Below are 12,323 nucleotides of genomic sequence, written 5' to 3'. Positions count from 1 at the left end.
AAAATAAAAGTTCATTGTACTATGAAATCAGACTGTAATTTTCAGAACTGCTTTCCCTTGTCCAAATTTAGACGGCGTTTGCTGCATAAATGTCTTTATCTGAACATGACCACCAACATTCACATATTCGCAAAGTCCTACTGGGTGTCCACTCACAATGCTTATTCTATTGGTAAAACACCAGAAGGACTAATGTTTAGAGTAAAATGTTGGATATTACACCAAACGTTGTGTATTTTCTGGCTGTGTGTAGCACTTGCAGCTCTGCAGATCCTTCTGTGTTGAAGGAATCCTTCACCCAAAAATGACAGCTCTGTAACCATTAACTCATTCTCATGTTGTGCCAAATCCATGAGACTGTCTTTTGATATATTTTCTCCTAAGTCTACTTAGTTGAAGCTTTGACACATCAAAAAGTACAGAGACACCCTGACAGCGATCTATATCAATCAAGCAGTTTAAATCAAACCTTCAATAGAGACACAAGCGCTTTATATTTTATTTTAGGATATTGTTTTTCAAATACGAACTTCCCCGATTGGAAAGGGGAAAATACTGCCAGGATAATATCCTTTAAATTAATTGTACGATCCCATGATTTTTGGGTGAAATATTCCTTTAAGATAAAATTTTTAAGGTTTCAGTGCGCATTTCAGAGATGAATGGAACAGTTTACAGAAGAGAAATAATTAAATTTTCTGACTTGAAAATTTAAAAAGCAGATATAAAAATAGGGTTATTAAAAACTACATTTTGACTATTTTCAGGGCAACAAATTACAAGTGGACCACTTTTAAACAGCAGTAATAATAAAAATGTGTGATATGACTCCTTTAATAGATCTTAAGAAAGCCATAGTCTTCTCAACAACCCTCTGGAAAATGTACACGCATGAATACACCTCACGTCAACTACATGTCCACGGTCTGCAATATTTGAGGTCCAGTAGTTCAAGTGTGAAAAGAAGACCTGTCATTCCTTTAGATAAATAAATACCCTGTCCAGCTTCTGATGAGGAATGTAAAAAAAAAAAAGACAAAGCATTCATTCTTTAGTCAGAACACTTGCTGAATTTTATGCTGAGTGGACGTAACACACCTGCAGGCCGTGAATTTTAACCGAGCAGATTGTGACTGCAATCAAAGAAAGTTCATTTCAGACACTGTGCTTTGTTGTACGTGTTTTTGACTCTGAAGTGTACTGTGGGTGTGTAAGTGCTCAGTGTGGACAGCCACCGTGCTTCTCGTGCGTTTAGTTGGTTTGACGCGCTTCGCTGGTACTAACTCTGTCTGTCTCCCATATCAAGATTCTCTTGTATTGTTTTGATGACAAGCACTTCTGTTATTTCAAACCTTCGTATACCTCACATGTGAACGATGTAAGATATAGACTCACTAATGTCACGTTTTGTGTCGAACGCGGCCGTTTTCACTCCTCCTGTATCTTAGGCTGCCATAATGTGATCAGGCTGGAATGAATGTAGTCGTAGGTCTGACGGTTTGGAAACAAGACGCCAAGATTCTTTTCCGGTCAGAAAGAGACACGTCTGCGTCAGATCTGTGTTTCTTTGAGAGGTAATCCATCGTCGCCGGTACCTCAGTCTAAAGTATTCAACAGGGTCTAACACACAACAGCGCACTTACTTTAAGAAACCATCCTCATCCTCACCGCAGGCACCTGACTGGCTATTGTTTTGTAAACCCATTCAGTGCAATAGACCAGGGCTACAGAACTCAGTTTAGTTCCAAACCTTGCCCCGACACACATACAATGTAGTTTCCAACTGAAGGACTTGACTTGACTTCAGTCGGGGTTGAAGCTTAACTCTGCAGGGCCGTGGACTTCCAGAAACTGAGTTCTGCACTCCTGCAATAGACCGTATTTTTATGTTTGATAAGTGATATATAGCTCTATTTTTCTTCTTTAAAAATGATTTTATCTGCATTCTCTCTATCACAAGTAGCTCTGTGTAATGACAAAGACAATGATGCTTGCACAAATGTTTGTCTGTGTCTTTTTCTCGCTCGTAAATGAAAATATCTATGTGCTTTTACTTGATTTCGAGCACTATGCTTATATGGGACGTTGTTAAGGTGCCCTCTCCTTTAATATGGGTCGGTGATACACCGTCTAGTCCAGTGATGCAGAATTGCTGTTAAATCATCCTTTATAGTATTGTACATTATCCTTCTACCAAACTGTCCCAAAGCGTAATGGATGTGAAAGGCCTGTGAGGTTTTTCCCTACAATGCCTCTTTTCAGTGGGTGCAGTGCAGACGGTTTTTTTTGTTCCCATTTTATATTTCAACTTTATTTAAAGAAAAAAGATTCTACAATTTTAACTGATACTCAAACCGCTGACCATCATTGGACTTTGGCCTGATATATATATATATATATATATATATATATATATATATATATATATATATATATATATATATATATATATATATATATTCATATTTGCATTTGCTTTGAGCAATTATATTTGCATGTAGTAACTAACAATTAATTAAGATCATATTTTCACATGCAGGAACATGATTAATAAAAACGATCCTATTTGCAGCTATACAATCAGAATATATGTGTGTTCAATACCGAAAGCAGAGTGTGTGGGAGGGGTTTAAAAGTAACTCAGGTATGTGTGCTACTTTTCACTTTAAAGATGTTTAATAAATGATTGTTGTCTGTTGTGAAGACGTCTTGTGTTTGATTATTTGGGAGAAAGCTGTAATTATCACTGGCTACACAAAAAGGGTAAAAGACTTTATAGCAAAAAATACCAGGAATTTATAGCCTATGTGTCCGAGCAGCTATGCTTATGTGTATATAGAGAGCTAGAGAAGGGCATATGGTTTTAAAGAAATAGTACGCATAAAATTTTTTATATTGTCCTCATTTACTCGCCCCGTGCCAACCTTGAATGAGCTTCTTTCTGATGCTGAACACAATAAAAGATATTTTGAAGAATGCTGGCAATCAAACAAATGGTCGAATCAATGATTGACTTCCGCAGTCAAAATATCTTCTTTTTAAGTTCAACATAAAAAAAGACAAGTATACATATGTGGGTTAGTAAATAATTTTGGGGTGAACTTTTCCTTTGACACTTTGTGCTGGATAAACTACGTTTATCAATACCGCTAGAGGGCAGAAGATACTAAAGAGAAACGCTAACATTTAGATAATAAAAACGCTTAAAATGCATATATATTTAGGTCTGATGAACACACAGCCTTCCTTCGGTTGCCAGCCTGTCGTTCAGACAGCAGAGCTGGCGCAGGAATCCGTCGTTGGGCCCGATCTCCCGTTTCTCTCTCACTGTGGCCACAGCGGCTCGTACGTCCATCTCGTGCTGAAGCATCAGGTGTGCGACGACCAGCGCAGCAGAACGACTGTAGCCTTTCTGACAGTGTACATACACCCTGCCTGCACAAAAACACGACACAGCGACTGTGAACGCAACATATTTAACTTAAGATTTCCGATGAAAGACACAGTAGAAACCATCAGAGAAATACTGCTGGTTTCCACTAAAAATACCATTACTTAACATTACAAACCGGGTTCACGGCTTCCATTAAAATTCTGGCATGGTTTCAGGGCACTCGACAGTGGTCGTGGAAAAGGTACGAATTTTTTATTATTATTTTTTAGAAACGTAACCCTCAGACAGAGCCTACGAAAACCGTACGAATTTTGCAGTGTGTTGGAAAAACTAAACGGAAATAAGTTTTGAGGTAAAACATTGAGTCGAACGGAATGTTGTAGTATAATGTTGAATCGGGCCTATAAGTGGGCCTTGTTCTTTCGCGCAGTTCCCACTGTCCTGCTGCGTATTATCCGTGGGGATTTATTATCTAAATCTCTTCTGCAGGTTATATATTACCCCAGTAGGTGGCAAGGTGTTTCTTCATTAGCGAGGTACAGTTATTTAAAAACGTTGCTTCATTAGAACAAGAAACTCTTCTGAACGAGTAAATAATTCACTTTGGCAAACAGGCCTATTCGTCGAAAAACACTGATTCATTCAAGAAGTAGGCTAAACACCTGCGTGTGGCTTTGAAATGCGGCTTCCTCTGGCAGATGAAAACACACAATAGCTACTGCATCTAAAATGTAAGTTGCTTAATAACTTCGTATTCGTCGTGCTATTGCTCTTATGCACTCTTGCTAGCGTTATGTTGCTTATTTTTGTAGATTATTTTGTCGCTTATATTGTGAGTGGTTGCTGATGAAGCATTATTGGGTCACTGAAACGTTAAGAATATAGAGGATACTGTCAAAAAATTCTGTCATAATTTGCTGAGCCTCATGTCATTCCAAACCTGTATGACTTTATTTCTACTGCACTTCAAAAATTATTTATTTTTAGCCAAACTATTGCATATAAAAGCAAAATAATCTTGTGTTCTGTTTGAAATAAAATTATTGTTTTAAGCAAAAACTCAAAGTGAGTTGACTTTTATTTATATATATACATATATATATATATATATATATATATATATATATATATATATATATATATATCTAATTCTGCAGAAGAAATAATGTGAAGCAGGCATAATACATGGGCTGAGAAAATTAAGAATTTATATTTTTGGGTGAATTATCCCTTTAACAGAATGCGATTGCACCTCTGTTAAAGGGATACCTAGGAATGGGAAAACGAGATTGATTGATTTAAAATACTTATTTTTAAGAAGGCCCTTCAGACCTTGCATAGCCAAAGCTCTTTCAATGAAATTGGAAGCTTCTTCAAAATATACACTGAGGTCAAAGTGGTCGGTGTCAAAGGCTGGTATCCCGTGATAGATGATCCCTGTGTCTGCATAGTACTCCGCGTCCGTGTTCACATGCATGTCCGACCGGCCTTCTGCAGCGTTGAGGACGTGTGTCACTCCCAGCTGATGCAAACGCGTTACATTTGTAGCTACAGACCTGTAACATAACAGCTGCGTCAATTCGACTGGTCTTTTTCACTCGCACAGTCAGTGTGTGAAAGCATCGAGCATAAGAGGGCGTCCTTCACGCACGGAAAACAGGCCACGTTTATTTAAAGGCCTGCCCTTGAGAATTTGCAACGGGAGACGTGAACTTGTTTTGAATCTCAACTCATCAGATAAGAGGCTAAAAGCACGATTGCAAAACGTAAATGTTTGCTGAGCGCTGCTGCTATAATACTTATAATTAAGGGTATGAAAAAAGAAAATGATCCACCCACTACATTTCTGGAGGCTATGTGAGGACTTACTCATTTCCTAGGAGTATCCCAGAGCAGACTTCATTAAAATGTTTGGAGGGCATACAGAAGTCACCGTTTTCATCTGTCAACAGATCGTTGAGCTGCTGAACAGACACTTCATAGTCTGTCATGTTCGGTTCAAGATAAATTGCCTTTCAAGTAGAAAATACCTTTCCCCCGGGCCTCGGTTCTGATGGGATTTTCAATAATCCGGTTCCATCTTCATCGAGTCCTCTTTTAGAGTACCGAATAATGGTCCAGCGATTTTAGTCCACTGGTCAGTGTTCAACTTAAATAATTCTAGAGCGGTTCGCATTCATCTGTGAGCTGTTTTAGTTAGTTAGGCCTAGAGAGTTAACTGCAGCCCGTACCGTCTTTGTGTGCTTCAAACCACTAGGTGGCATCAGACAGTTACATACTTAACATCAACTGAAATATATCTTAGCTTTGGAAAAGATATTTTTAGACTTTGGGTGAAATTCATTTGGCGTCATGACACGCTATACATTGTCTAACAATTTTAAAAACATTCCGTTAATTGCTTAATAATTATTGTGTATTCAACTTTAACTTTTATTTGTTTTGTGTTTCTTTCTGATTTTTATTGCACCTAATAGTTGTTCAGTGGTACACGGGAGGGACATTACAATTGTCCTAAATATAGTTCTTAAAAATGAATCTGAAATTCACGAGAATTAAATATTGTGCGCATTATTTTAATAAAAGGGTCAAACTCAGAAGTTTGGAAACCAAAGCAAGACGGGAAATAACGAAGGAGGAAAAAATATGCAATGGACTGATAAATGGTTCAAGACGAACGACTGAGGGCTGCAGGATTTCAAATATAGGATAGACGTACATGGCAGTCAGACAATGGCATTTTATTCAAATTTACAAGAGTTTACAAAATCCACATTTAGGTTAGGTTGCTTTTTCAGTCTTTGAAAAGAATCCACCACAAAAAAAAAAAAAAAAAAACCTGCAAGCAAAAATGTCAGCATTGTAAATCTTCGTGAAGAAAATACTGGAAGGGAACTTGAAGAAAGTTTGGCTTTGAGTAAACAGAGCTAAAAAGGCTGACGTGATCTGAAACAGAGCGAATCGGTTGAATCAGTAGAGGGTATGCAGATACACTAGGCTGTCCTAAACATCCCGTCACATCATCTGAGTTCTGGCCATTGGGTCTTGATGATGACCAGGATACCAGTGTCCAAAAGAGTTCATATATCCTCCAGAGTGGATGGGGGCACCTTTGCTTGACATGGAAACGTCCCACAGGGGTGGCATTCCTGGTGAGCACGGTGTTGCGGCAGCTGCTTGAAGGTGTTCTCCTTCTGCTCCACTCGAGCCGTGCTTCATGATCTTTTTGTACTTGGAACGTTTGTTCTGGAACCATATCTTTACCTGCAACATTTGCATTGGGATTAGCGTTTGTTATTACAACGCGTTTTTCATTTGTTTACAAGTATGAACTTTATTTTTATTATTTATTACACATAAGTCGAGCAAGACTGGATGAAATTATCAAAATAAATGCTGCAGCGTAAGCATTTTTTGTGACGTTTCGGACACTCACTGTATATTTCAACTGTTAAAATGTCAGAACAGAAGACCCCATGATGATACTGTATCAAGTTATCAAGAAAATCAGCCATTGTTATGAACAATATATAATGCAATCAAAACACTCTGATCACAAAAAAATTACCTTTAATATACAGTAACAATTTAAATAAAATAGTCAAATCTAATGCATCACAAAAATACTTTTTCAGTGTAAAATTATTAAGTAATTTATTTATAAAAGTACATAAAGCACTGTATAAAGTACTGCAACCCCCCCACGTTTTCATGTTAAATTCATATCAATTTTATAAAGTATATCTGTTCACTATTTGTTGAATTTGTTCAGTTAAAAAAATAATAATAATGCTACAGTATCAACCAGAGCAGGGAAGTCTTGTCTTGTTTTTTTCTTGTCTTTTTTACCCGTATAGACCTTTTCAACATCAAAAGATTTTCTGCCCGCTTTGAGTCAGCATGAGTTGTTGTTTTTTTTTTTTTTTTTTTTTTTTTTGGCTTCTACCAACACCAGCTTGAGCTGGCTGCGAGTGAGAAGGGGAAAAGCTTGACAGTTTTTTGGATGAAACAAAACTCCAAACGTTATTGCTGTTACTTAATCGGTCCAAATATTTACCCAGAACTCTCCCTTGCACAAACTTGCGCATGCCTTATTTTTAGGGAACACATGATATAAACAAGCCGTGATATTATACTTATGGTGTTTTTAATTTCTTAATTGTGTGACCGACGTGGAAAATTCATACTAATTGTGAATTTACAATCAAAGTGACACCCACAGAGCTGTAAAATCATCTATAATTAAAGTGATGTTTTCCAAGACACTTTTAAGATGAATAAAAGTCCAATTACCCTTACCGTTTTCTTTGACACCCAGAATAATTATTCTAATTTAGGCTTTAACGTTTAGGTTTTTTTTTTTTAATGTGATGTTCATCTTGCCGTATTCAGAACACTTCTGTTATGTGGTGATGCTTTGATTTTTATCACTAAAATTGTGTCTGCATCAAAAAATAGATGAAATGAGCCGCCTGGGCAAAAAGCAAGAACAAGTGCCAGAGGCAGCATTCAGCACTTTTTTTGATTGCAGCAATGACAGAAGCTCAATAGCTAATAGGGAATATTTGGCTCTGCAAACTGGCCACACACTATCACACGCATGCCTTTTGATATGTGTGTCAGTTCTGCTGAATATTTGACCTGCTGAATTGATAATTACCTTTAAACGTCCTCAAGAGGAAACAGTAACACTGATCAATGAAAAATGTATTTGGAGGTTTCATATGTGCTAGGCAAAAATAATACTGTTAGCAAGAGCAAGTGGCGTGAATGAAGGTCCTCATGGGTTTAAAAATAAATTATTTTCAGACCATAAATATTGCCTTTAGTTTCACTTTCACCCTTTGCTTCCTTTTAAAAATGTAATCATTTATATCTTTGCATTTGCTGCACTCCCAGACACACACACACACACACACACACATATATATATATATATATATATATATATATATATATATATATATATATATATATATATATATATATATATATATGTTTTTAATGCAAAACCATATAAAGTAAATGTCATTTGGAAAAATGGCCATTTATGATCGACTAAATTGCTTTCTGAGTTACATAAGTTTTCATTGTTTGTGGTTTGTAATTTTGCATTACAGTTACTGATAGGGTGAAGTTAGGTGAACTGTACCACCCTGTAAAATGGGTCATACCAGGTTGAGTTAGTTGGGGTCCCCTTACATGACTTTAAAGCCCCGACTAATTCAACCAGTTACTACTGTAAGTATACAGAAAATCACTTTGACTAGCCTACAGTAGTCAACAGATATAGAATAGTCAACAGAATAGTCATTCCATTTTACTGTAATACTTTTATTGTAGTATTTTAGAAACCCTTCGCGCGAAACGGAAGAGAACTAAAGAAACCCGACCACTGCAGCCATGCCCGCGCTATATCTTCAATCATAGATTTATCTGCTTTTGACTGCAATTCTGGAACATTTCTGTCCGTCTCGTTTTTAAACACTGAACCAGATTAGAACCCGCCACTGAAGAAGAAAGACTCGCGCTCGCATTTTATTTATTTGTTAGAATCGTGTTTGATCGCGAAATTTACCGCGAAAACCTTTTGCAGCGTTACATATTAATATGAGAAACGGAGTTAAAGTATCGGAAGTTTTTTAGTGCTATATTTAAAAACACTAATACGCTACAAAAGACAATATAATAATACAAAACAGGACTTCATTTGTCATATGGATTATTTATCCTTTGTCCCTGACTAATTGTTCCACAGAGCCTACTTCATTCGACGCTTTTCATATTTCACGAACTTTTTAGTTAATTTTTATATAACGTTGCATTCGCGAGGACGCAATAAAGACGAACAGCACTTTACGCGCTAAACGTTCATCTATCTCCCACAAAGTCCTTTAATACCTAGGCCTGCACACCTTTACCTGTTATAGACCTCACGTTTGTTTACACTGTTCTGAAACCAGACGCAGCCTTGTTGATACCAATAGGGAAAAAAACGACGACCTTTCTTTCTCTTTTTTTTTTTTACGAACCACTTCGCTGGCGGACCTCACACACAAATACACACACATCGTGAGTTTTGTTTTTTCCCCCCATCTTTGATTGGGTACCTGTGTTTGTGTCAGGCCCAGCTTGGCCGCGAGATCCGCGCGCTCGGGCAGCGCGAGGTACTGGGTCTGCTGGAAGCGCTGGTTGAGCGCCTGCAGCTGCAGGCTCGAGTAGATCGTGCGGGGTTTGCGGATCTTCTTCCCCTTCCCGTTCAGCCGTATCTCTCCGCTTTCAATGGAGCTTTGCTTCTCGGAATCTTGAGGAAGAAGATTAAACATCGCGCTTGAGAAATAACAACAACAATTAGCCTATCAAAACAATATATATATATATATATATATATATATATATATATATATATATATATATATATATATATATATATATATTATTTTTTTTTTTTTTATAATAAATGTTAAATGAAGCGAACTAAATACAGAAATAGGACGTTCTGCAAGAAAAAAAATATTGGGTTTAAAACTGGCGTTTTTACTATTTAAAATATCTGAAAGGCAGTTCATGCGTTTCTAAATATGGATAATTAGAAATAACATTTATAGTCGCATTTCGGTTTATTTAAAAAATATGCAAAATACTTAATTATTAAAAGTTTTTCATATGACGACTAAAACAGGGTGGTAATTATTTCTTTTCTCTTTTTCGATCTTGTGATCTAAAGAGAGGTTTCAAAGACAGATCCGTGTGTGTGGGTCCGACAGTTTGTTAATTGGAGTAATTACAGTAGCTATTGGGTTATTAATTCATATTTCCTATAAATTTATATTGCGATGCCAGTAAAGTTAATGTGGTACTCGGAAAAAAAATATGCAAAGTGTCAATTTAAAGTTGAGTAAAACTAAAACTCGATCTTAAAATATTCGTTAAGTCCATAGAGTGACCTACATTTACATTTGACAAAGTGATTTAAAGATGAACGATTTATATTTTATACTGAGCTCTAAATGAGCTTTCTCTTCATCCAGGATCTGAATGCGCTCTGTCCGTTTTAAAAAATTGTGAAGATGTTAAACTTTGCAAAAACTTTTCACGGTGGAAGTTCTGGCACGTAATTATTTAGAATTGCGTCCAAACAAATTTCAGGAGCAATAATCGTGCGCGTCAAAGCCATATTCTGCATTTCTGTCTGCTGAAAACGATCAGGAATGCTGCGGCCCGTATAATTATAATTTTCTTAGCCAAATCTGCGCGTCACGGAATTCGGTAATACGCGTTTAATCTGTAGGGGAAGGAAAGCGCACTTTACCTGCATCCTCCGCTCTCGAGTGACCGACTGCGTTGTTGTGTTGATAGGGCAGGTAAGCTCCAGGGTGGTGATGGGCTGTGGGGTAGTGGTAAGCGAGCGGACGGCCGTACGAAGCTGCGCCCGGGGAGAAGGCCGCATCGTACTGCGAATGAGCGCCTTGATGCAAACCGTGCACCGGATAGTGCGCGTGAGACACACCGGGCGAATGTTGCTGGTGAGACTGGTAACCGTGACTGAACTCCAGAAAAGCCGATTTTGAGGGGTCTGAAGCCACCAAACTTTCAGACAGTGAAGTCATAGTCATTTTTTAGAGTTATGTCCATTAGACCGATGCACCATAAAAAAAGCAGCATCTATTTAGGAGAGTCATGTGATTTCCATCGCTCAAAGAGGTCCAATAGAAAGATCCATGTCCGTGAAAACGCGACGCTCGTGTGTTTGCTTTCGTTTTCGGCTGTGTACGAGGTCTGTGGGGTTCATCTCTGAAGTCTCGTCACAGACCGGAGTTAATTCCAGCGGGGAGAGCGCGCGCTCTTATTGGCTGCACGCGCCGCTCCCGTCATTTCTTCAGGCGCGGTGACGTCACGAGTACGATAACCACAGCGGAACAAGTTTTCAGCTTTTGATGTATCGACACGATTTAAAAAACAAGCATTTGATTCGTTGCGTTAATACCATTAATAGCAATAAATAAAAACAGGGCTTTCGGGAAACCTCTCAAACACTTTAAAGATCTAAACGATAAGGTTCATAAAGGTTGACGAATAAAATTAATTAGTCGGCAGTGTATAAACGTTCCCACCTGAATTGATGAGTGACAACTGTGGTTGACTTGTATAAATGTTTCAAATGATTATGGGGGGATTTAGGGAATCACTGCTTCGTGTCATTCAGCAGTAGCCTTTAATATGGCTACCAAGCTGTTAATAAAGTGCTTTTTCACTGAGGACGATAATATGAGTGATTACATAAATCGTTATAAAAAAAGTGTGACCAAAATTATATCGTAATAGCCTACGTTAACATAAAGACGAAACACTATCAACATAAGTAAAAGGTAATAAAATAATGCAATAAACTTTAACCAAACGATATAAAACATAGGCTAATATTAGCCTAAAAAATGTTTTGCACAAAAGGAAGAAACGAACTTATTAAAATGTATTAAAACAGCTCAATTATATCAGCAAAAATATTTCTCATTAACTCATTTTTTATTGTTTTATTTGCAATAAAATTTTTTTATGTTTTTATTGTTTTATTGTGTTAGTTAGCTGTTTTTATTTTAGTTATTTAAATAACCAAACTGCAATTTGGTTGAGATTAATTTTAAAAACAACAACACGATTTCTGAGAATTATTTAGCTAGTCTCTTCATATAGGCTATCCGAGATTTTATACAAATACTTTACAATCACTGTAAAATTATGTTTTTGCTCAAAATACCGCGCGATTGTAAAATAATCTGCAGCACCGTTAAAACGGCTATCGTTCATATTTCGAGGAGAGGCCCACAGGAAAGTTTCGAAATCCGATTCAGTTATTTTAGGCAAACCGTTCGACAGTTCTCAGGTGAAATTATAATTGGATAACGAAGTGAGACAAGATGAAGCGATT

The 12,323-nt window shown here is 37.2% G+C and overlaps 2 protein-coding genes across 3 annotated transcripts; both read right to left on the bottom strand.

Moving 5' to 3' along the window:
- Positions 1-2,657: 2,657 nt before the first annotated feature.
- dusp3b (dual specificity phosphatase 3b) lies at positions 2,658-5,648 on the bottom strand. Of its 2 annotated transcripts, none has more exons than XM_043235109.1 (3): positions 5,264-5,648; positions 4,706-4,950; positions 2,658-3,435 (listed from the first exon to the last, which is right to left on the bottom strand). In XM_043235109.1, the coding sequence occupies exons 1-3, from the start codon at positions 5,383-5,385 to the stop codon at positions 3,221-3,223; spliced, it is 582 nt and encodes a 193-aa protein (XP_043091044.1). In that variant the 5' UTR covers positions 5,386-5,648; the 3' UTR covers positions 2,658-3,220. The 2 variants fall into 2 exon arrangements, with proteins under 2 accessions (XP_043091044.1, XP_043091045.1); XM_043235110.1 differs by having other exon boundaries at positions 4,727-4,950.
- A 466-nt stretch (positions 5,649-6,114) lies between these two features.
- dlx4a (distal-less homeobox 4a) lies at positions 6,115-11,193 on the bottom strand. Its single transcript, XM_043230480.1, has 3 exons — positions 10,707-11,193; positions 9,505-9,698; positions 6,115-6,658 (listed from the first exon to the last, which is right to left on the bottom strand). Exons 1-3 carry the CDS (start codon positions 11,008-11,010, stop codon positions 6,410-6,412), a joined length of 747 nt encoding a protein of 248 aa, XP_043086415.1. The 5' UTR covers positions 11,011-11,193; the 3' UTR covers positions 6,115-6,409.
- Positions 11,194-12,323: the final 1,130 nt, after the last annotated feature.

The sequence above is a fragment of the Puntigrus tetrazona genome, chromosome 3, assembly GCF_018831695.1.
Source record: "Puntigrus tetrazona isolate hp1 chromosome 3, ASM1883169v1, whole genome shotgun sequence".
Classification (NCBI taxonomy): Eukaryota; Metazoa; Chordata; class Actinopteri; order Cypriniformes; family Cyprinidae; genus Puntigrus; species Puntigrus tetrazona.
Note: the sequence above shows the minus strand (reverse complement) of the source record. Positions and strands in the feature narration are given on the sequence as shown.

Excerpts from the sequence above, each read along its gene's own strand:
- dusp3b (XM_043235109.1), bottom strand. The coding sequence starts at position 5,385 with ATGACAGACTATGAAGTGTCTGTTCAGCAGCTCAACGATCTGTTGACA. Across the intron at positions 4,951-5,263 it reads GGGATACTCCTAGGAAATGA|GTCTGTAGCTACAAATGTAA; the intron begins GTAAGTCCTCAC and ends GTTATGTTACAG. Across the intron at positions 3,436-4,705 it reads TCTGAAGGGCCTTCTTAAAA|GCAGGGTGTATGTACACTGT; the intron begins ATAAGTATTTTA and ends GTTTTTGTGCAG.
- dlx4a (XM_043230480.1), bottom strand. The coding sequence starts at position 11,010 with ATGACTATGACTTCACTGTCTGAAAGTTTGGTGGCTTCAGACCCCTCA. Across the intron at positions 9,699-10,706 it reads CTCGAGAGCGGAGGATGCAG|ATTCCGAGAAGCAAAGCTCC; the intron begins GTAAAGTGCGCT and ends TTCTTCCTCAAG. Across the intron at positions 6,659-9,504 it reads TGGGCCTGACACAAACACAG|GTAAAGATATGGTTCCAGAA; the intron begins GTACCCAATCAA and ends CAAATGTTGCAG.